This window comes from Lactuca serriola, chromosome 1 (genome assembly GCF_051521515.1).
Source record: "Lactuca serriola cultivar US96UC23 chromosome 1, Lser_US96UC23_V15, whole genome shotgun sequence".
NCBI lineage: Eukaryota > Viridiplantae > Streptophyta > Magnoliopsida > Asterales > Asteraceae > Lactuca > Lactuca serriola.
In genome coordinates, this window is record NC_136408.1 from 136,969,573 (window position 1) to 136,991,793 (window position 22,221).

General features: G+C 33.2%; 1 protein-coding gene across 1 annotated transcript; it reads left to right on the forward strand.

Annotated features, from left to right (window-relative positions):
- Window positions 1–476: 476 nt before the first annotated feature.
- Window positions 477–6,825, forward strand: LOC145099103 (disease resistance protein RUN1-like). The gene is made up of 5 exons (XM_079036692.1): window positions 477–1,136; window positions 1,561–2,689; window positions 2,779–4,792; window positions 5,687–5,757; window positions 6,388–6,825. The coding sequence occupies exons 1-3, from the start codon at window positions 1,003–1,005 to the stop codon at window positions 3,139–3,141; spliced, it is 1,626 nt and encodes a 541-aa protein (XP_078892818.1). The 5' UTR covers window positions 477–1,002; the 3' UTR covers window positions 3,142–4,792; window positions 5,687–5,757; window positions 6,388–6,825.
- The last annotated feature ends 15,396 nt before the right edge of the window (window positions 6,826–22,221 follow it).

Below are 22,221 nucleotides of genomic sequence, written 5' to 3' on the forward strand. Positions count from 1 at the left end.
GATGTTAAAAAAACAAACAGTCTTCTTTTTTCAGACTGCAGACGTTTGGTCCACCTCTTCTACTGCAGAGGTCTACAGATGTGGTCCGCAGACTGCAGACATTTTGCCTTAGAAAAAACAAACAGCACCTTGGTGTTGATTTGTTTAATATGTAAGTGAACTTCAGATGAATTTTATTTAGACAACAATAGGGATACTTATGTGTGTTTAACAAAACAAAATAGAGATGTTGTACAACAAATGAACAAATTGTTTACATATTTTGTTGCACCCCAAATTAGCCAAAAAAAAAAAAAAAAAAAAAAAAAAAAACTCAATTCAGTTAAGTGAGCAGCTACTTTTTAAATAACTCACATGGCAATGTAAATTTTATTTTACATCAATACTTTGCTGTTAGCAGATGAGATTTAAGTTGCATATTGTAATCAATAATTTGCTATTATGCAGAGGCATGTTGTACGGGTCCTAACATTAAAGCACAAGTGAAGAAAGCCGGTGAAACCAACTCTTATAACTAATAACTGAGAAGGGTGAAGGCTCATCAACCCATAACTCATAATGGTTATTCTCTCTGAACTCCTCTCAGAAGGAACTTCTTCTTCTTCATCAACTCGTGGTTATAGTTCATCAGCTCGTGTCCCTCCTTCATCAACTGATGGTTATAGATATGATGTATTTTTAAGTTTTAGAGGTCTAGACACTCGTCTTAGTTTCACCAATTACCTTTATGAGGCACTTATAGACGCCAATATCAATACCTTCTTGGATGATGAAGAGATTGAAACAGGGGAAGATCTGAAACCGGAACTGGAGACTGCAATTAGGGCATCTCGGGCTTCTATTATCGTGTTGTCTGAGAACTAGGCTTCTTCAACATGGTGCCTGGATGAATTGGTGCTGATCCTTGAGCAGCGTATCACATCCAACCATATTGTCATCCCAATCTTTTATCATGTGGAGCCCACTCATGTCAGGAAGCAGCAAAGTAGCTTTGGAGATGCAATGGCCAAGCATAAACAGACAATGGAGGCAGAGACAAATGCAGATAAAAGAAGTCAATTAGCTCAAAAGATGGACCAATGGATTAAGGCACTTGTAGATGTTGCTAATTTAAAAGGAAATGACATAAAAGGAAGGTAACCACTTTCTTACCCATATTTCCATCATCCTTTAATTTTGTTTGATTAACACATGAATGTTAGTACCACCTTCAAGTCATAGTGTCTTTTATGATAAATAACTTAACTGGCATGTTTTTTCAAACACAACACAAAGATAGTTATGATGGTCTTGTGTAAACACAGTGAAGTTAGGTTGCCCATTAGTGAAATCTGGTATTACATTGGCGTCTTTTAACTTTTTATACATAAATATTTATGACCTTACACATTGGATTCTTGTATGGTTAGAACATAGAAGACTAAACACAATATCGTTTTAATATGAAGGACTTGATTAAAATTATTAGTTATGATATAGTTTTGATTTTGAATTTTTGGACAAATTAAATCTCCAAATCTGGTTTGGTAGTTTTGTGGTTCTTATAAAATCTGCTTTCAGGCTAGAGACTGAGTTTATTGAAGAAATTGTGAAGGACATCCATCATAGATTACATGTACACTTAAGGTGCGTTGGACCACAACTTATTGGGATGGAATATGATATTAAGTTCATCACTTCATGGTTGAAAGATGGATCCTCACATACGACAGACATACTCACTATTTTGGGTATGGGTGGGATCGGGAAAACAACTTTAGCCAAACATGTATATGGGCTATATTCTCATGAATTCCACAAAAGCAGTTGTATTGAAGATATTAGTAGGGCTTGTGATGGAAAGTTTAATGGGTTGCTTGATTTACAAGAACAACTCTGCAATGACATTTCAAAAACAAGTTCAATTAAAGTTCATGATGCTTCGGTATACACCTCAAAGATAGAGAATATTGTAGCTCGTAAAAGGGTGTTTCTTGTTCTTGATGATATCAACACTCTTGATCAGTTGGATGCATTACTTGGGAGCAATGGTTTTCATCCCGGAAGCAAAATAATTATAACCACAAATGAAAGACGTTTGATAGAGAGGTGTGCACTATTCAAAACAGACATTAAACCAAAGCATACAGAGCTCTTGCTTCAAGGCTTACATGAGACCGAATCATGGAAACTTTTGTGTCTCCATGCATTCAAATGCAAATATCCCAAGACAGGTTATGAAGGGGTGTTTTATAAGCTTGTGAAGTATTGTCAAGGACATCCATTGGCTCTTGTAGTATTGGGAAAATCTCTATATGATCGAGATGTAACTTATTGGGAAGGGTGCATAGAAGGGCTAAAGAAAGAAACAGATTCTCATGTGAATAATGTCTTGAGAATGAGCTTTAACTCTTTGCCATCCAAAAATGATAAGGACTTGTTTAAGTATATTGCTTGTTTTTTTGTTGGAATAGATAGAGATGTTGCTGAAACAATATTACATGCATGCAATATAAACATAACCTCTGGAATCCCAAATCTCCTCGACCGATTCCTTCTTTCTATTGGATGGAAAAACGAATTGAAGATGCATCAGTTGGTTCAAGAGATGGGAAGATTCGAAGTACGTCAAGAATCACATGACAAGCCATGGAAGAGAAGTCTATTATGGTGTCATGAGGAGTCATTCAGAGTATTAAAACAAAAAAAGGTAAGAGGTCATATGTGGTTTTAAAAGTATGCATGTTAAAAATATTGTGTATGGTCTTAACTTTTTATTTGCATTATGTTTCTTCTTAGGGTAAGGGAAATCTTGTTGGCCTTGCCCTTGACATGCGCATGCTTGAGAAAGAGATGTTGGGTGCATCATATAAGATAAAAACAGGTGCATTGAGTAACATGGATAATCTGATGCTACTACAACTCAGTTATGTCCACATGAATGGGTTTTATGAGAACTTTCCGGTGGAATTAAGATGGTTGTGTATGCATGGATTCCATTTAAAGTCTATTCCTTCAGAATTACCTATGGAGAATCTTGTTGCTCTTGACATGTCATATAGCAATATTGAATCATTTATGGGTTGTTATAGTAATCCACAACGACTTGAGAAGAGGAAAAAGGTAACTTATCTTCATTTATTATTTTTCATGCTTAGTTGAATTTCACCACCATTCTAACTTCTTTTAGTTTTTATAGTTGGATGGATTATGCTTAAAAAACAAAAGGTTGCTTGGATCATTGAAGGTTCTTAATTTAAGTTTCTGTAAACAACTTTGTAGTCTTGGTGACTTTGACCAATTCCCAGCTCTGGGGAGGTTAATAGTCAGAAATTGCACTGGTTTGCTTGAGGTTAGTGAATCAATTGAGCAGTGTGTTGAACTTGCCCTCATCGATCTAAGCTACTGCAAGCAGCTTAAAAACCTTCCAAGAATCATAGGCATGCTAAAGAAAGTTAAAACAATGTTGCTAGATGGTTGTAATCTGGGTGAATCTCAAACTGAGGATACAAATTTAGATATGGATTCACTGGACATGTGCAATGCTAACAAAAACATTAGCATAAGCACAAGAACCTCTTCCTCCACCTTTGTGGGTGCTATGCGAAGCCATTTGAAGTTTTTTTCAAGTTCTTTGCCAAGATCTCTAGTAAGGTTGTCCCTTGTAAATAATAATTTGTCCACTGAATCCTTTCCTATGGATTTCAGTAGTCTGTCCTTGTTAAAGGAATTATATTTAGATTACAATCCTATCCACTCCATGCCCAATTGTGTGAGAACCCTTCCTAAGCTTGAAATACTTAGTATGCAATACTGTAATAAATTGAAGTCAGTCGAACATCCTCCACACACACTAAAAACAATGTTGCTCTATTCTCGTCCCGATTCTTTAGAAAAAGTTGTATTTGATCCCAAAATGTCTCCCCTCGAGTTATTTTCTTTTTTAAGAAGTTACACACTTGGGTCATATGAAATTGAAGGCATGGTGAAAATCCAACCAATGGTTGGTTTTGAGGAAAAGGTATTACGTAGCTTGGGCTGGATTAATTTACTCCATAACAAAAGGAACGGGGGAAATAATCCTAGGGAATCTCGAATGCAGGTTTTGTCCGGTTAACTGTCTTTTTTTATTTGACTACATAAAATACTATAATATAATCATTTAATTATGATTTTTGTATTTGGCAGATGATGATTTATGAATTTGGAATATTCAGCACAATGTATGAGGGGGAGGAGATGCCGAGTTGGTTTAGGCATAGAAGCGTGGGGCCATCAATATCATTTACGATCCCATCATCATCTCCAAACAACCTCCTTAAAGGAATCAACTTCTGCTTTCTGCAGACATGGAGACTTTTGTATGAGAGGCCTTCAATTCTACTTCATCATTTCCCCGGTACACCGATGATCACAGTTAGTAATATAACAAAGAACCGCATGTGGATATACGAATGTAACACGGACAGATATAGTATATATGGAGAGTGTTGGGTGTTGTTAAGTCATTGGATGTTTGGGATGAATGAGATGGAGGCTGGTGACCATGTTACTATTACTGTTACACTGCCGAATTATCGAGTTGTAGAGGAGTGTGGGGTGAGTCTTGTGTATGAGGATGATGGAGAGAAGGATGAGGAAGAAGATGTGTTGGGTTATTACAAGTCATGGAATCACATAATTGGTGGAGATCCCTCTCCTTTTCAAACAACAACAGGAGAATACCTCCTAAACAATATGCGGTTTTGTGCTGATGGCATTCACTTGTTTCCCTATCATCGTAAATTCATTCCAGTCGGCCCCGACTTTCAAGGTAGGTGTGATTTTTGTTAAATATATTTTTATTGTCATGTCTTATGTATAATGACCTTCCTCACCCATCACCCACTTTCTTTAAATAGATGGACAATGACCCATTTTTTTTAACAGATGGATCATAACTTAAATCTTTTAAACAACTTGATGATATATATATTATTGATATTTATTGACCTATAAGATAAGATTTTTTTTTTTTTAATAAAATGTAAAAAATAAAAGTTGTAATTTTAATTTATAAAATGAATAGACCGAAACATTGATTCAGAAACGGGGACAGTTTTGGTCCCAGGGGTATTTTGGGAAAACTTTCCCAATTTAAAGTTTTGAGTTAGTTTAGGATTCCAATTAGTTTAGTATAAATAGGATATGGTTGTGTGACGTTTTTAATTAAGTTTTTTTTCAGTCTTTTCAGTAATAAAAACTTGAAGAACAAGTAATTTTCCCAGATTTCTATCCTCCCCTGTTTCACTCATGCTCTGTTTCTTTTCTGCACACAGTTGAAGTTTCCATTCTATCATAATCAAGTGAATTGATATGGTGTGGTGGCATCCATTTTACCCCACCCTGAGGAGTATTTAAACTTTTCATTTTCTAGAAGATTTTCAGCTAAGAAAATTCTAGTAGCAAAAACTATTTGAGAGGCCCTCCTCTTGAAAGAATGGGAAAACCCTATTATATATATCATTCATTATCAGTTACTTGTTTCCGGTTGTGAATTTCCTGCTTATTCTCTTTACTCTGTGTGGGGCTTATCAGCACACTCAATTGATCAAGGCTTTTTTGATATGTCCGATCACATAAATATACCTGGACCCAATACGACTACTTTGTCCGAATGGATTATTTGTGAATAATGATTAACACATAACTTTTTATCTGTTTTCAGTACAAAAGGAAAAGTGTTGGTTCAGAGCTTTATCGCGAAGGAAGCCTGACATAAGTGGTCGTGCACATAAGGTATACTTTTTGACACCCACACATTTTCTCTCTTCGTGTGAACAATAGGCAAACACAACCGAATATTAGGAATCAAAGTTCTCAATTGGTTTAGGGTGTAACAAAATAAGAGAAGTAATTATAACCTTTCATTGAATGCATTAAAGTGGCAACGTTAAAATTTGGAATCATTGAATACTACAAATATCTGTTCATACCATGTCTAAACACTAAGGGTCAAAATCTAGGATTGAATTCTCACCACTCCCTGTCACAGTGTAATATGCAATTGAGACCAATTCATAGATTAATAATCTTCAGTAGATCTTGTTCTTGGGTAAATTCTATGTTAATAACAAACTATTACACTATGGAAAACAATATGAAATTGATCAAGCATATTGCTTGATTTTAGGGAATCTTAATGATAGATTCATTCTTAGGATAGAACGAAGCAACATGTTGAGAATGCTTAAATTGCTTCAAGAATTTGGAAGAGATGTGTCACCAGGACTCGTTAATTCTGTTGAATCAAGAAAATGTAACATAATGTATACGCTTCCAAGTAACTATATGTTTTCATAGCATTTTGTATTGTATCCTGTATAATATATAACTTTTAAAATATTCTTACTTTTCGTTTCTATGTAGGGTGAGGGGGGATCTTCAAGGTCTCATCCTTCACATGAAAAGGATTGAGAAAGTGAGGCTACATGACTGGCATGAATTGAAAATTGATGCAATGGGAAAATATGTAGCCTGATGCTATTGCAAACTCAATTGTCTATGACCTACTTTTCCAGAAGAATTAAGATAATATATACCAGCCTCTACTACAAAATTGAACACATTTGGAATTGTATGTTATTTCCACATGATTCTTTTAAGCATAGGTATCAAAATTAAACACTTCTTGAATTGTGTGCTATTTCTTGATCATAATTTGAGCTGAAATCTTGACCATTGCCTTATCAACAATGTCTATCGTGTCTATGGACTCAAAAGCTCAAATCCTTGATAGGATTCTATAATTTATTTGGATACTACGTAAAATTCACTTGCTACACCTTAATATGGGAATTCTTGTATCATTTGTTTTTTTAATTTTAGAAGCAACAGTTTTAGTTAGGTCGCCCCTTTTTCTCCACATGACGAGACAGGATAGTAATAGTATCACATATTAATTTATATATTTTATCTTTACCGTCCTCTATATCTTTATTGTTACTCTTGTTGTTGTCAAAAGAATATCATATTCTCATCTATTTTCATTTTCCATCTCATCTTGATATTCTATCAAGTTATGAGTAGTGTTTTTGCAACAAAGTTAGACTCCAAAATATGGTCATTTGAGGCTGAAAATAGATCATCTACATCAAGTCATCACTTATCAGTGGTCTTTTTGACCACTCTCCTTTAGTGTTTTTTTCATGTCCCCAGTGTCCTTATTAACAACTTGGATATCACATAACCCCTAGCCTGATTTCACCTCTATATGAGCTAAAAAAAAACCGGTTCATCTCCTTACCAACATCTTGATTACCATTGAAGCCATTAGAGTTGGTCATAATTACCATTCACACTTGCATTAGTAACCTTGTTTTCGGTATCCACATTGGAGATACAAGGAGTAGAGGCTTTAATTACCTCATTTGCAACAACTATAGTATGCAACTCCACCATAAAAATAAATAAATAAATAAATAAATCATGTTCCCAGTAATGTATTGAAACAAATGAACTCATATTCGTTTCTTCATGATACTCAACACTTCTATCGCTTCTGTTGACTAAGTAAGGTTCTTTTTATTAGTCTTCATGCACACTTTGCCTCCTAACCTCTATTTTTTCGATCTCTAACCACACAACCTGTCATCTACCACTGAATAATGCATCCCGAAACCTTTCTGATTAACAACTGCCATAGCTCCTTCTCGTTCTCCTTTTCATAAAGATTCCCCTGTTATTGGATTGAAGAAAGCTCACTCATACTCCTAATAACACCTATCAAATTCCCCTGAAGCAATCTGGTAAGCCTCCTGATGAAACATGAAACTTCTGTATATATAACTTCCTCTTTCCAACAGAATTAGCCATAGAAACACAGTAGTCCTACGTATTGGGTACAGAAACGATTGAAATAATATTAAAACTGGAACTGTGTATATATATATATATATATATATATATATATATATATATATATATTTACCAAATTACAATGTTGTAATAGGAGACACTGAAAATGGTGTGCTATAATAAACAAATCAATGAAACACGTTGCTATTTCTTGCATTTAAACCTTAAGTGTCGGTCAAAGATGGTATTCATGAGCATTCAAACCTTGAAAAAGAATCAAAGCACGCATATAGGCACACAAGTCCCTGGTCTATTGCATAGAATCTGTGAAAAGAATTTAACATGCTCTTCAAAGTTATTGAAACAAAGAAACAAACAAGACTAAATTACAAAAATCGTCTCTATGTTATATTACTTTTTATGCGTATGGTCAAGTCGATGGATTTAATGGACGGGCAACCAGGGACTAAAAGTGTGACCAAATGTTGGTTTAGGGATGGAAAAGGTAAATGATGAAACTATCAGACCATATCGATCGCATTTTCAACTTATTTTGTTATTAGGACACAATACTTTGAAAAATCAGTCCAATTATAACATGAAAATTGCTTTGTATCGGGATGATATTGCTACAATTAATAGGTTTTCAAAGTATATTGCGGTAATACACATGAATGAAAGTAGGATGCTATTAGAAAACAGATCAAAATTCTGTTTCTTAGATTTAGCCCTAATTAGTAAAATGAAAAACTTGAATTGTTTGAGATATTAACAAGATACAAATTACAAATACTCAACATTTTACAATGAACAGGTTACAACACATTAAATAACAATGTGATATGCATTTATACCACTTATCAATTGGTGAGTCCTCAAAGACACATTCTTTCTGAACATCAATGCTATAACTAACTGTTACATTTTTCAAAGTAAAATGTCCTAATAAGAAAGAAACGGAAGTACCTTGCTATCATCATAAAACCAAAGTCATTTGAAGTTGCTAAAAGGTTTGGTATGTATAAATAGTCCCGTGCTTCATTAGAAGAATTGGAACTTAGCAGTGGATTTACAAGAAGGAATTGAGATTATAGACAACATTACATAAATAGTCCCATGCATCATTAGAAGTCATATATAGGTTAAATCATTAACTTTTTTCCTTGATGAAAATGGTCTTTGTGGTTTCAATTCCTTACATGGTTTGTTTCTAATCCATATAAAATGATATCTATATATACCATTTTAATAGATTTATCTTTTTTTTTTTACTTAATTTTATTTTTTAATATGTTAACATTGAGGGACCCACCATACCAAACAGTTCACACACCTATGTTCACCAGAAAGATTACCAAAGTTATATTCAAGCTTAGAAAATTACAAGAAATTAAGGTTGTATACAACAGTAAGAATAAAAAAAAAACTCCAACAAGAAAGAAACTATCTCTTTTCTGATCATTTTGAAGAATGAGGTCTCTAAAAATCTGAACTCTGCATAACTTTAAGAATATTGGGTTCATCAGTAACAGGGTATCTAAAATTTGTTGTAGAATAATTTGTATCACAATAAAGTGGTGCATCAAGTGACACGTATACTTATTTTATTCCACTTACTAAAAGCATGGAATTCGAAAATTTGGTTTATAAATGAAGTCCCAGAAGAATACATATATTTTTTCAGCTGGAAACATATATAGCTCAGATAAACATCTCCCCAATCACCTGTATAGACGATACCATATGAACCAATGTTTAAAGAACAGCATAAGCATTTCATCAAATACCTTGACTACGTGATGTAAGATGACCACATTCACCAAAAAAACACAATGAAACAAGGAAATTTTAGGAACATAATCAAGTATAACATTCTAAATATTGAGAACTGAATAAAAAAACCGTCATCATAATAATAATGAAAGTCTACTGAAGGAGTAACAAATTGAGGAGGATCATGAAAGTACAAGATCTAACCATGAAAAATGAACAACGAACGTTGGTTTGGAGGTGTTTCTGTCTAATTTCCAATACGGGTGATTTTAAGAAGGCCTTCAAACACCTCACATTATTTCTTTATTCAAATTTTGATCCAGCATGTCGAATAAAGATAACATGAAAAGATGATCCATTAGAAACAATAAATGTGCCTTGGGAGCAGGGAGGCCGGGTAGGGTGAGAAGAGGCGGAGCAGCGCGGTGGAGCGACTGAGTGCAATATGAAGCATTGCCCTCGACCACTACCAGAAGTCAGGAATTGAGTTTGATTGTGCTTGTTGCCCTTGAACACCGCTGTCTGAGATTTGGGAATTGGGGGACGCATTTGAGGGAGAAATAAGAATTGAAGAACGTCAGAATGTGGGATCGTGGAAAAATGTACTTCATCTTTCAACGATCTCTAATTCTCTTCCACTTCATTTAATCTATTAACATGACTTCATTTAGGTTATGCATATGAAGAGGTAGCAGAAGTCTCACCTGGTCATCGATTCATTGCATACACCATGTATGACAAAGACAGCAATTTCTTCAAATTATGTGTTAGAGATTTGAATTTAGGTTCTCTCTGTAGTAAGCCACAAGCTGATTGGGTCTGTAATGTGGCATGGGCTAAAGGGGGTCAAGGCATATCTGTATCATGAGGTTTTTTTTTCCTTCATATCAGTTGGCTCTAAAATGAGCTCTAAACCCTGTATTTTATTTGTTTGAGAAATTGTGATTTGATTGTTGTTCCAGTCCCAAGCTGCTTGTTTCAAGAAAGCGAGAGATGATCTATACAAGGTTAAAGCATGGGTTTTCTCTCCACAAGTCAAAGTTATTAAGTGTTAGTGGGTCGAGTTGAAAATGGTCAAAATCCATAGAAAAGAACTAAAAAAAAAGTTGATTTGGCTGCTGAAGAAGCTGACATTCGTGAGGAAGATGTGTTGAAGGAGAAAGATGCTTTTGAGGATCTTAAGAAGCTGGCAGCCAAGTCGCTAACTGAGACAGTTAATCAGTTGATTGACACTGTTAATCAGGTGAGAATCATATCTTTTTTTATTTATAATGCTTTAGAATTTGTTTGAGGGGTAAAATAGTAATTTTGTTTAATTTCGATTTTCAGGTGAAGGAGGATGAAAATGCCGAACAGGCGACCCGACCATCAAGAGTCACTGATGCGGTCAAACATCGGGCGACCCGGCCACAACAGATGACGTGAGGCATTGGATCAACTTCTTGAAACAAATGACTTCCCGGAGTTCACGGGCAAGGTTTTGCCCCGCTCCATGTGAAGGTTCATGTGTGTTGGGTATAATTGAAAACCCGGTCTCCATCGACTGGTTAGTTTTCTTAAATTTATTTTTGAAAAAAAATACCCAAACATATGTTAATAAAATTAAAAATTATACGTTGTTTAGGGACAAAATCGGTCTGGTGCACCTCTTAAAGCTGCAGACAATGTTATTATCTCACAGCATCAGCATGCAGCAGCCTCTCAAATTCAGGCAAGAGAAACCAATATACATGCACTCTCATTGAGCTTACCCGATAAAAAGGTATTTCTCTTCATTTCATACTTTCTTTATTATTTCTTCTCTATAAATTCAATTAAATTTCTAATTTTTCTGATGTGAATGAATTCTAGGAAGCAATATTGAAGGAGCTTAAGCTTGTAAATGACAGCTTATCAAGTCACAAAAACGAGACAGGTGTCCCCATGAATGTATCCGAAAGCTTCAAAAAGGAATATGCAATGGTACTATTACAGCTCAAAGAAGCTAGTGATCAGGTATCATTTATTTCATAAATAATTATTATCATATATATTTACAAATTACAAATTAATTTTAACAAATAATCTTAATCAGGTTGCTTCTGCTCTTGCAAATTTGAGGCGACGCAACACATACCCAGGAATCCTGATGCCTACATGGCAAAAGCCTAATCCCGATTCCGGGCCTGTTGTGGACCCCACGACTTCTAATCATGAAAACAACTTTCCTTCCAATAACAATAATCAATTGGCATCTAATGTGATTGGGATTTTGAAAAGTTCAAGAAATGAAGCACATAAACTTGTACATACTGCTTTACAGGTGATCAATGTTTTATCTGTGTAAATGTTAATTATTAATTGCGTTGTATTTAATATAACCTTGTTACTTTCAAGGAATGTCTAAAATAAAGGAGGAGCATAATAATGTTAGGTCAAGTGTGGTAGCGGTTTTGGATTGTCTTGGTGTGGGAAAAAACCCGAGTGAACCTGGGTCATCATCATCATCATCATCATATATCAATAGATGATGATGATGATCACCGTCGGTAATGGGACGGGTCAAAGACACCTTGTTATGGTTGCAGCTCAAAGACACCTTGTTGGCTGGTAATGGGACGGGTCAAACCAGGAAAGTTGCAAGGGTTCAAGCTCTGCAATTGCTAAAGCAACCAGAGGTTTGTGGGGTTTTTTTTTTATTCTTTTCCCTTGCAATTTAATAGGTGTTTATTAATGTTGTCCTTGACATATTCATGTAATTTTATCTGACAGAAAAGAGGGATTTTGAGGACGAATAATCGACTTCCTCTGCATTGTCCTTCCTATTACTTTGGTTTGTACAGTAAGTATATTCAGTCTTCCTTAGATCTTCTGTTAAAATAGGTAACATAGAAGACTTGCAGCTTATCAACATAATATCAATAAAATATACGTTGTTTGATTGTTTCCATCCCACAATAATTGAACAAATTTCCAAATTGGATGCCCTATGCGAAATGCAGCATTTTGAGTTTAAATTATCAATTTACCCTCATTATTATCATTAGGAAGTCTTTCTGTTCATTTTTTTTTTTTTTTATCAAACATAGTCATTGGAAACATGAAGAACCTTTAAATGATAGGTTTCTATCAGAGTGGACTTACATGAGTGGGTTCTATTTGTATTGGTGCTGTTTTTCTCTTTTGCATATAAGAGGTAATCTATATTGGAGACTTTCTTACCTGTTTAGTAAATTGTGCTTGTCTGTAGCTGTAGGTATGTTTTTTTAGTTTGATGCAAGATTAATGGTTACTTTGACACTCATTTGACATAAGTTTTCATTTGATATTTTCTTTTTTAACTTGGAATGAAACGAAAACTAGGTTAATATCTCTATTTATCATTCTGTTTTCCGTATTTTCACCATTCCTTTATATTTTTCCTTCTACAGGGATCGATTTTGTGAGAAACAAAAATAAGGTCTTTGCACCAAAGAAAGTCACTATACCGCTAGAAGACATAAACTTGTTCTAGGGCTTGATCTATCAACATTTTTTTTATACCTTGTTTCCTTGTAAGTTGCATTTTAACTTTCATTGTGCATGACATCTCTGGAGCAACAAGCATATACTTAAAGTCTACCTGTTTTCCCATGCCTTTATAATTCAGATTTATCATCACATATCACAGGAGAAGCACTTAACACCTCCCAACCTTGGAAATATAACAAGTTGATCATCTTGCTACACTAGACTTTTACATTAAATTTGCTATATAGATAAATTAGAAATGTACATTCAAGTTTAGTTTTCAAAATTAGTTGTCATAATTTATGAAAGAATAGGAGGTGATCAAACTTCTCATTTTGCTCCGGAAGACCTAGAAGTGCTCCGGCCTCCAGATCTTCCATCATTGCTTCTAGATGCTCGTATTTGTTTCCTAGGAATGCCTATAAGAAATAGCAATGTATTTTTATTTTATTTTTTTTAACTCTTTATTTTTATAATGAATTTAAGTATAATTTTGATTGTTGTAGATTGTTTCTGAACTGACTGAGCTTCTTGTTGCTCAATTTATGTGGTTGGATTATGATAATCCACCTAAGCCTATTTATCTTTACATTAATTCATCCGGAAAACAGGTGATTTTTTTCTTTTGTTTTGTTTCTTTTAAGGTTAAATTACTAAATACAAGAAATAAGTCAATAAAGATTTTGATTTTTTTTCTTTTGTAGAATGACAAAAATGGAGACAGTGGCATCTGAAACAGAAGCATACGCCATTGCTGACATCATGGCTGTAAGCAATTAAAATCATTCATTTTATCCTTTTAAGGTTATTTACTGATATGATTTATTAATTTCCGAAATTGCCCTCAAGTACTGCAAGTCAGAGGTGTATTATGTTAACAGTGGGATGACATTTGGTCAATTATCATTCCTCTCATATGCTCTTAACATTGGCTGCATTCAATAAATAACAACATACTTTCATCAACTTATTTACAATATCATTGTACTTTTGTTTTCTTAAATTCTCCCTATTATAATTTTGAAAAATCTACCTAGTTATAGGTATGCCATTGAAATATAAAGCAACTTTCTCTATGATACCTGAGCAAATATTCATGTGATTGATTACTTGACATTTATATTTATTTCTTTTCTTGTATTAGGTACAAAGTACGATTTGGATTATAAATCTCCTAATAGATCAGGACAAAACTTCAAGTCAGGAGAAGATATGGAAGCCTTTCTTTTTCTGTTTAACTTTTCTTCTGAAGATATGGAAGCCTTTCTTTTCTGATTAACTTTATATTCACCATTGTTAATTGATCTTTTAGATTGCAGCTTCCATGTCATCGTACTTCAGGTGTTTAGTTACTTTTTTTTTTCCAGGTGAGAAATATTATTTCACTGTGTGGTGATGAAATCAAGCTTTGCAATTCACTGATAAGGACTGGAAACAACTGAATGACATTAGTTATTGGATACAAGGAAGATGACCAGGTGGTGTAGGTGTACTTCACATGAAACATAATTATGCTTCAAAACTTACTCAAGCTCATGAGTTTGTTGTTGAGTTATCATGTCATGTGAATCAGAGGAATCAAAGACAAACTGTTGCAGGGGGGCATTAATTTATCGGTAAACACTTTTGGCTCTGTTTGATTGATAGCTATTTCTATATAGCAAATGTTAACCTTGGTCTTTGCGTTTTTTGTTCATAGATTACAAACACCAATTTCTTTCAAACAACAGAAGATCTAGAGTTTAATTGGGTGATTGAAGGTGATGGATGTAAACTTGATTCTGGAACTCTTAGTCTACCAACATTAGAGTTTAATAAATGAGACTCAAGATATCATATTTTGGCATGGCTAGCAGCTTTGGAGGAAAAGAGACTCAAGAAAAAGTAAACACACAGAGAGTTGTTGACACATAGTAAGTTAGATGATGCAATTGTATATAAATGAGTTCATTTTTTTATAACATTTACTCACTTTTGGAATAATTATTTGTGTTTGACATATTAGTGAGATGAATTATCTTTGTTATTTATGGTATTTTATTTTGTATTATGAGATTTTTAATGTATTATTTAATTTGAAAATTAGTAAATCTATAAATAATATTTTTTTTAACATTTAAAATTATGATACGCAAAAATGTGTGTCATCTTCATTTATGACGTAACCTTTCTTAACAGGGGCTTTCTTGATACGCATTGTGTGTCATTAACATGCGCGTCGTAAGGTTACGACACGTGAATGCGTGTCCTCTTCCTTTATGACAGGGCCTTCCTTGATACGCATTGTGTGTCGTAAACGAGCGTCGTAAATGAGCGTCGTCTCTCTTTATAACAGGGCCTTCCTTGACGCGCATTTGCGCGTCGTCTGAGCCTTTTACGACGTGCAATGTGCGTCGTAAAAGGCTGTTTTTCTAGTAGTGGGAATCTAGAAGAAAGTTGTAGTACTCAGAAATACCAACGCGTGGACAAATGAACGTCAAAAATGGAGTTCGTATACAAAAGTTATGACCTTCCGAAGATACAGTTATCTAAGTGCATAACACGTGGTAGAAACCCTAGCCGCCATGGTTCACGACGTGAACATTAATTCCACAACGTGAAACGTGTCAGGGACACTAATCGGGGCTAAAAAACACGTGTTAAAGCTACGGGGTGGCTCATGGATGTTCACGACATGACCCTAGGCATGTCACGACGTGAATGTGCCAAAATCAGCCTATAAATAGCGATCAAGACCCTTTCATTCCTTACACCTTCTACTTTTCTCTCCCTCATTTTTCGTAGGTTGTTTCCCTTCCTGAGCCTGACAACGACGAGCCTTTGACCGTTTAGATTCTATAGATCACGCTACTAGGGTGAGTTTCACGACCCCACTTTTTAATATTTTCGGGGGAAAACACATGCTAAATATTGTATATAAGTTAATATTATGTCTATATGATAGTATATTCATATCAACATAGATAGTTATATTAACCGGGATATAGTTGTTTTAAATATGATATTTTGAAAATATACAACTGTTATCAACTTGTTAGCATGTTATTATACTAATGTAGATCTTGAGTTATACTTAGGATTCTATATATATATATATATATATATATATATATATATATATATATATATATATATATATATATATATATATATATATATATATATATATATGTTATGTGTGATATAGTTTCGGAGTTATACTCAAAAGTTCTATATACAAATTACTAAGTATGTTTCTACTGTTGGTTTTATGTCAAGATAAAACCTAGTTTTACCTCAAGTTATAGCTATTATACTACCTTATTATGAAATTAGGAGTAATGTTTAAAAGCATTGTCTAGTAAGTTAGGGTTTTAGACACGAATATGCTTTTGTTGTTAGAGCTACAGGAGTCGTCGAAGTCTACATGAGCTATTGTATTCATCAACTAAGATTGGAAATCTTAGGGAAAATCCTCTGACCTGTAAATGTTAATCCCGGCCGAGCGAGGAAGTCGTGTATGAATAAGATACGGGTTGACAACCCCACTTGTGGTTGCTAGCTACAACCAAACTTAAGCGAGTGACGAACTGTCCTTTTATTTGTTTATTGTTCCCACGTTTATGAAGCGTGTGGAACTTATCTTAAGATGTGAAACTTGTAGCATCAAGCAGAGGTTTGAAACTAGTCATACAGCCGCGATTACGGACTTATGGTAGCAAATTGTTAGAAGCATTATACTTTGTCGTATACAAGTATTAATGTTAAGTATAAGTTTCCCCTTACTTATACTCTAGGTTCAAGGAATGTTTAGGTATAAAACTTATTTGATAAGTAGACTATTATACCTAATATATATATACTAAAGGTTGGAGCGTCAAAATGATACTTTCAAAACTAAACTTTTGAACTTAGAAAAAGTATTATTTTTACTCAGACATGTGAACTCACCAAATTTATATTGACGTATTTTCAAAATGCGTGTGTTTTCAGGAACTTGATAAGCTAGAATAATGTAACTTTCTATTATCAATAAAGGTATGTAGTTTACAATAAAATTTTTTGTACTGTTCAATATATATTTGATAACTATGATATAAGGAATGATGTTACACCGCCCGGTGTTTCCGCCGACGGTCGGGGTGTGACATAGTATTTCCTTAATAGTTATCCTTTTGTTTTAGTATGTTCTTAATTTTGGTAAGTAGGCTTTTGTCGGAACATTATAAAGTATAATGTACATTAGGCTTATTTTATGATTGTGATGAATAAGAGTATCGAGTCTTGAACTCGGTTTTGGAAAACTCCCTGTTTCTTGAATTACATGCATTATCTTTATAATTTTTATCGGTTTGTATTGATTGGTATAAGAGCAACAATTCTGGTAGCAACATTGTTCATTAGAATTACTATTCATAGAGGTATTGTTTATGTGTCATTGTTCACCATATCACTATTCACTTTGGTATTGTTCATCAAAACTATTGTTTAACTGTTCATCGGTTACTGCTAGTAAGTATGTTTAAATTCATACCAAATTTAACTGTTCATTGGTTACCAAGTTTTATTGAACTATTCAGTTTTAAGTTTATAAATCATAATCGATCCAGAATCGAAAACAATAATTCGGTTTTGCTGAACATTCATCAAAAAGTTGAATATTCGAACCAAACAACCCTACACATATAAGCCACTGCCAACTAATGAACAACCCTAAAAGTGTAAAATGAATATGAAGGATGATTCTTCAAATAAGTTGTTTTCCTCAAATCAAGTAAGGAAAAGATAAAGCCATTATATCCAATGAAATAACAAAAAGATTTAGAATAAAAGGGTTTTCTAATGTATATGAGGAAATGTAGAAGTTATTTAGGTCATTAGATCTTCATACACAAGATTAAGTTTCTATGTTTCCAAGGCCAAATTCCATATAATATGTTAGGTTATTTGTCGATGATCATAATTAGTAATATTACAAAAAATCATCCAGCATGGATGTACCAACATTACATTCACAAATGTTAATATACATGAAGATTGACTGATTTTGTTAAGCCATTTATGAGGATTAGCAATGTACTTTATCTCATCAATGTTTGCTATAAAGTAGACAACTTTCTTCGTAATTATCCTTGGCTACGCATCCACCTCAAGCATCTATTTGACATAGGAATTTTGGAAAAACCGGTAACATAAAGCACATCTTATTAGTAGAGGGGTAATTTAGGCATTTTATTTATTTAACTTGTTAAGTGGAGGGAAATCTACAAAAAAAGTCCAAATATTTTGGGAAAATTTTTAATAAAGTCCTAAATTTTATTTTTTGAATACAAAATTCTCGACTTTTTAACCTTTTTAATAAAAAAATCCAAGAAACCGGTTAATTTATTCGGTTAAACCCTTCTTGACATGTTTAACAAGTCACATGACCAAATCGTTAATTTTTCAAAAATAATGGGACTTTTCTGCAGATTTCGTCAAAACTTATATATAATGTATAAACGTACTTTTTTATGTATTTATATCTATTTTTACGTACTTTTGTATTTTTAAGTTTTTATATGTATATGTTTACGTATTTTTATGTATTTTAAATGTATAAATGTATTTTTTTTTACGTATTTATATATATTTTTAAGCATTTTACACCTTTTTTATGTATTTTTATGTGTTATTTTTTATGTATTATGTATTTTTATATATATATATATATTTTACGCATTTATGTCTTTTTGTAAGTTTTTATTTATACATGTTTACATTGTTGATGTATTTTAAATTTATAAAAGTAGTTTTTAATGTATGTATATGTATTTTTAAGTATTTTATATATATATATATATATATATATATATATATATATATATATATATATTTATTTATTTATTTATTTATTTAATTTTATGTGTTATTTTTGATGTATTATGTATTTATGTAATTTTTTAAAAAAAAATTATATAGATGTTTATGTATTTTTATGTATTTTAAATGTATAAACGTATTTTTTTTACAAATTTATATGTATTTTTAAGTATTTTACTTATTTTTATGTATTTTGATGTGTTTTTTATGTATAACGTATTTATATCTATTTTTTTTTATGTATTTATGTATTTTTTAAAGTTTTTTATACAGATGTTTATGTATTTTAAATGTATAACTGTATTTTTCTTACGCATTTATGTATTTTTTTTACTTCAAGCCGTCTTCACCATTTCATACAATTCGTACAACTTCTTTGAATATGTTTAGATGGTTTTCCTACATATCTATATATTTTAAGCTTTTCCCTTTAGCTTATCTTGAAATTAAACACTGAATGGGAAAAACTTAAAATATATGGGTATGTAGTAAAACCATCTAGACATACTCGAAGAAGTTGTGTGAATTAGATGAAATGGTGAAGACGACTTGAAGTAAAAAAAAATACATAAATACGTATAAATAATACGATCAAACATTTAAAATACATAAGAATCACCAACAAAAATAGAAACATATTTCTAACAATTTGTTCCTTTAAATTTCTAAATCATCACAACACAAGATTCATACTTGTAATAAAGGTTTTAAGCCATCGATTAAAGCAATTTATCTTCTAATTATTCTTTTCTACTATAATCTTCAGCGTATAGGAACATTTACGACTCAGGGGTCACAAACCACTCATTAATTCAACAATCATATATGATATCATCAAAAAGGTAGAATAGTTAACCTTGATTCAAGTAAAGATAGATCAATTCTTGCAATTTTCCCTTGATTCTTGTCACAACTAGCAAATTTGCTAGGAAATTCTATACTTTTTGTAAACAATATCAATGACAACAAATTTCAACCATAACTTGATATGCATATGATGTTATTCAATAACAACAAACTTTCATCAAAAATCCAATTATAAAGCCCAAACTTCATGTAAAACATTACAAAAGTCAAGTTAGAGTTTGAAAACCCTAAAAATTCCGACCTAAGCCCATTTTGGCCTATGATTTCCTTATTGGGCTTAATGGGCCAATAAGCTTTCAATTCGATTGCTTTGGGCTTAGAACTCTTAATTGGGCTCTAATTGGATCCACATTCAAAAAACCTAACATTATTGGGCCATAATGAGCCTAAAAGGGATTGGTTTACCCTTAATGGGCCTTGTTGGGCCATAATCGATAAAAAAACCCTTAAAGGGCCATAGAACCCATTCTTTCAAGCTAATTGGACCGTGAACCATCCCAAACACCTAATGGGCCAAAAACCTTCTTATTGGGCCTTATGTTTTCGAGCAAAACCAAGAATGGGCCCAAGTAAATCAATTTCTTCCCCCTTTTATACATGGGATAACCATGGAATATATACAACATATATCCATAAAAATGCCACATACCTCCATGCACATCATGTCACACTCTCTCCCTCCCCCCTTTTTCTTCTTCTCTGCCGAACACACAAACACACACACATCTCACTTGAAAATTTTCTCAAACATTTCCTCCAAATTTTCAAGAATCATAAGAGCTTCAAGAAGGATTTCATCCAAAAATCACTTCAAGTTATATACTAGTGGTAAGATCTTACAAACACAAGTGTATTATTTCATCTTTAAACACCTTTACTCCTCTTACACTCTTTTTTCGTGAATAATGTTCTTTAAACATCTTAGAACTCGAGATCTACTCAAGCAAGGCTTGCTAGAGCCGAAACCACTCTCTTTCCTTCACCAAACCGAAAACAAACAAGCAAGGTGTTGCACCCCGAAACCGAAGGCGGAAACGTTCCGGGGCGGAGGTGACGTCATGCGTAGTATCACAACCAATGTACATAGTAAGCATAGTAAACACAAAACTTTACATTACATAGAAACATTTACATTTTTTTGAAAGTAAATTTATACATGATTATAGATATATGCATTCAAAATGAACAAAAGTAAAGACGTGTCTTCTACGTACTTCGTCTTCGCCAAAAGGATCGCTGGGTATCTGTCTAATGTGGACCTGAGAATACAAGCAGTTTGAAAATCAGCATAAAGCTGGTGAGTTCATAAGCGGTTTATTTTCGAAAAAGAACAAGTTTCCTTTGGTTTTCTGAAAATGTTGTCATCCAAGAAAATCCCATATTTTCTTATAAAGATAGTTTAGTTATCCATTCGTTACACAATTCGATTATGAGCAGTTATGTTATCCTAGGAAAAACCCTTATCTTCCTAATAGTTTAGTTATCCATTCGTTACACCATTTGATTATGATCAGTTATGTTATCCCAGGAAAATCCCTTATTTTCCTAAAATTCGTGGTTAGTTCTTAGTTCGGATTTCAATGTACTAGTATCTACCACACCATTAACATCATATGAGTATTCTGAAGTTTGGTTATCCTACACACGAATGTCGATTATCTACTGTAGTTATTTGCAATTTCGAATCTTTGGAGACACTTAGAGGCGTAAACTAACTGTATATTTGAAGTTCTGGTGACATCCAAAGGCGTGTTTTAGACATATTTCTGAAGCTCTGTCGACATCCAAAGGCGTATGTTTTCGAAACTCAGTCGATGTCTAAAGGCGTACTTTCGAATTATTTCCGAAACTTTGTCGATATCCAAAGGCATATATTTGAACCGTTCTGAAGCTTTGTCGATATCCAAAGGCGTGTAATAACTATAATTTCGAAGTCCTAGTACTATTCGAAGGCGTATCTTATTAGAAATGTTTTCGAAGTTCTGTCGATATCCAACGGCGTATCTTAGACGTGTTTTCGAACTCTAACGGTATCCAAACGCGTACTTTATTAGTAAATACTTTATTAACTATTATTATGGATTCTGTGTAGATTATAAAAATAAAACAAGTATTATAACACATTTTATAACGATTTACTCGTTTAGTAAGAAGACTAACTCTGCAAGTCAATTCGTTGGTTAATACGGTTTTTCGATATTGAAAGCATACACAATATGAAACATTTGAACTAAAAATAATAAGTTTGAGTACAAGATTTCCTTTTACTTTTGCTTGTATTCCTCCCTGAAAACATTTGAAAACACGGAAAAAGGTGTAGGGGTATGAACTCACCAGTCGAGGAACGTGTCGGTTTGGATGCTAAACGTCAGTTTGGGGCTTGAAAACGCAGAAGATTCCTATGTAATATGAAGAGATGCATAAAATGTATCTAAT

What these genes read in the sequence shown, in the direction of transcription:
- LOC145099103 (XM_079036692.1), top strand. Translation starts at nt 1,003, where the DNA reads ATGGCCAAGCATAAACAGACAATGGAGGCAGAGACAAATGCAGATAAA. An exon ending in GGAAATGACATAAAAGGAAG is followed by an intron (nt 1,137 to 1,560) that starts GTAACCACTTTC and finishes ATCTGCTTTCAG; the next exon opens with GCTAGAGACTGAGTTTATTG. An exon ending in GAGTATTAAAACAAAAAAAG is followed by an intron (nt 2,690 to 2,778) that starts GTAAGAGGTCAT and finishes GTTTCTTCTTAG; the next exon opens with GGTAAGGGAAATCTTGTTGG.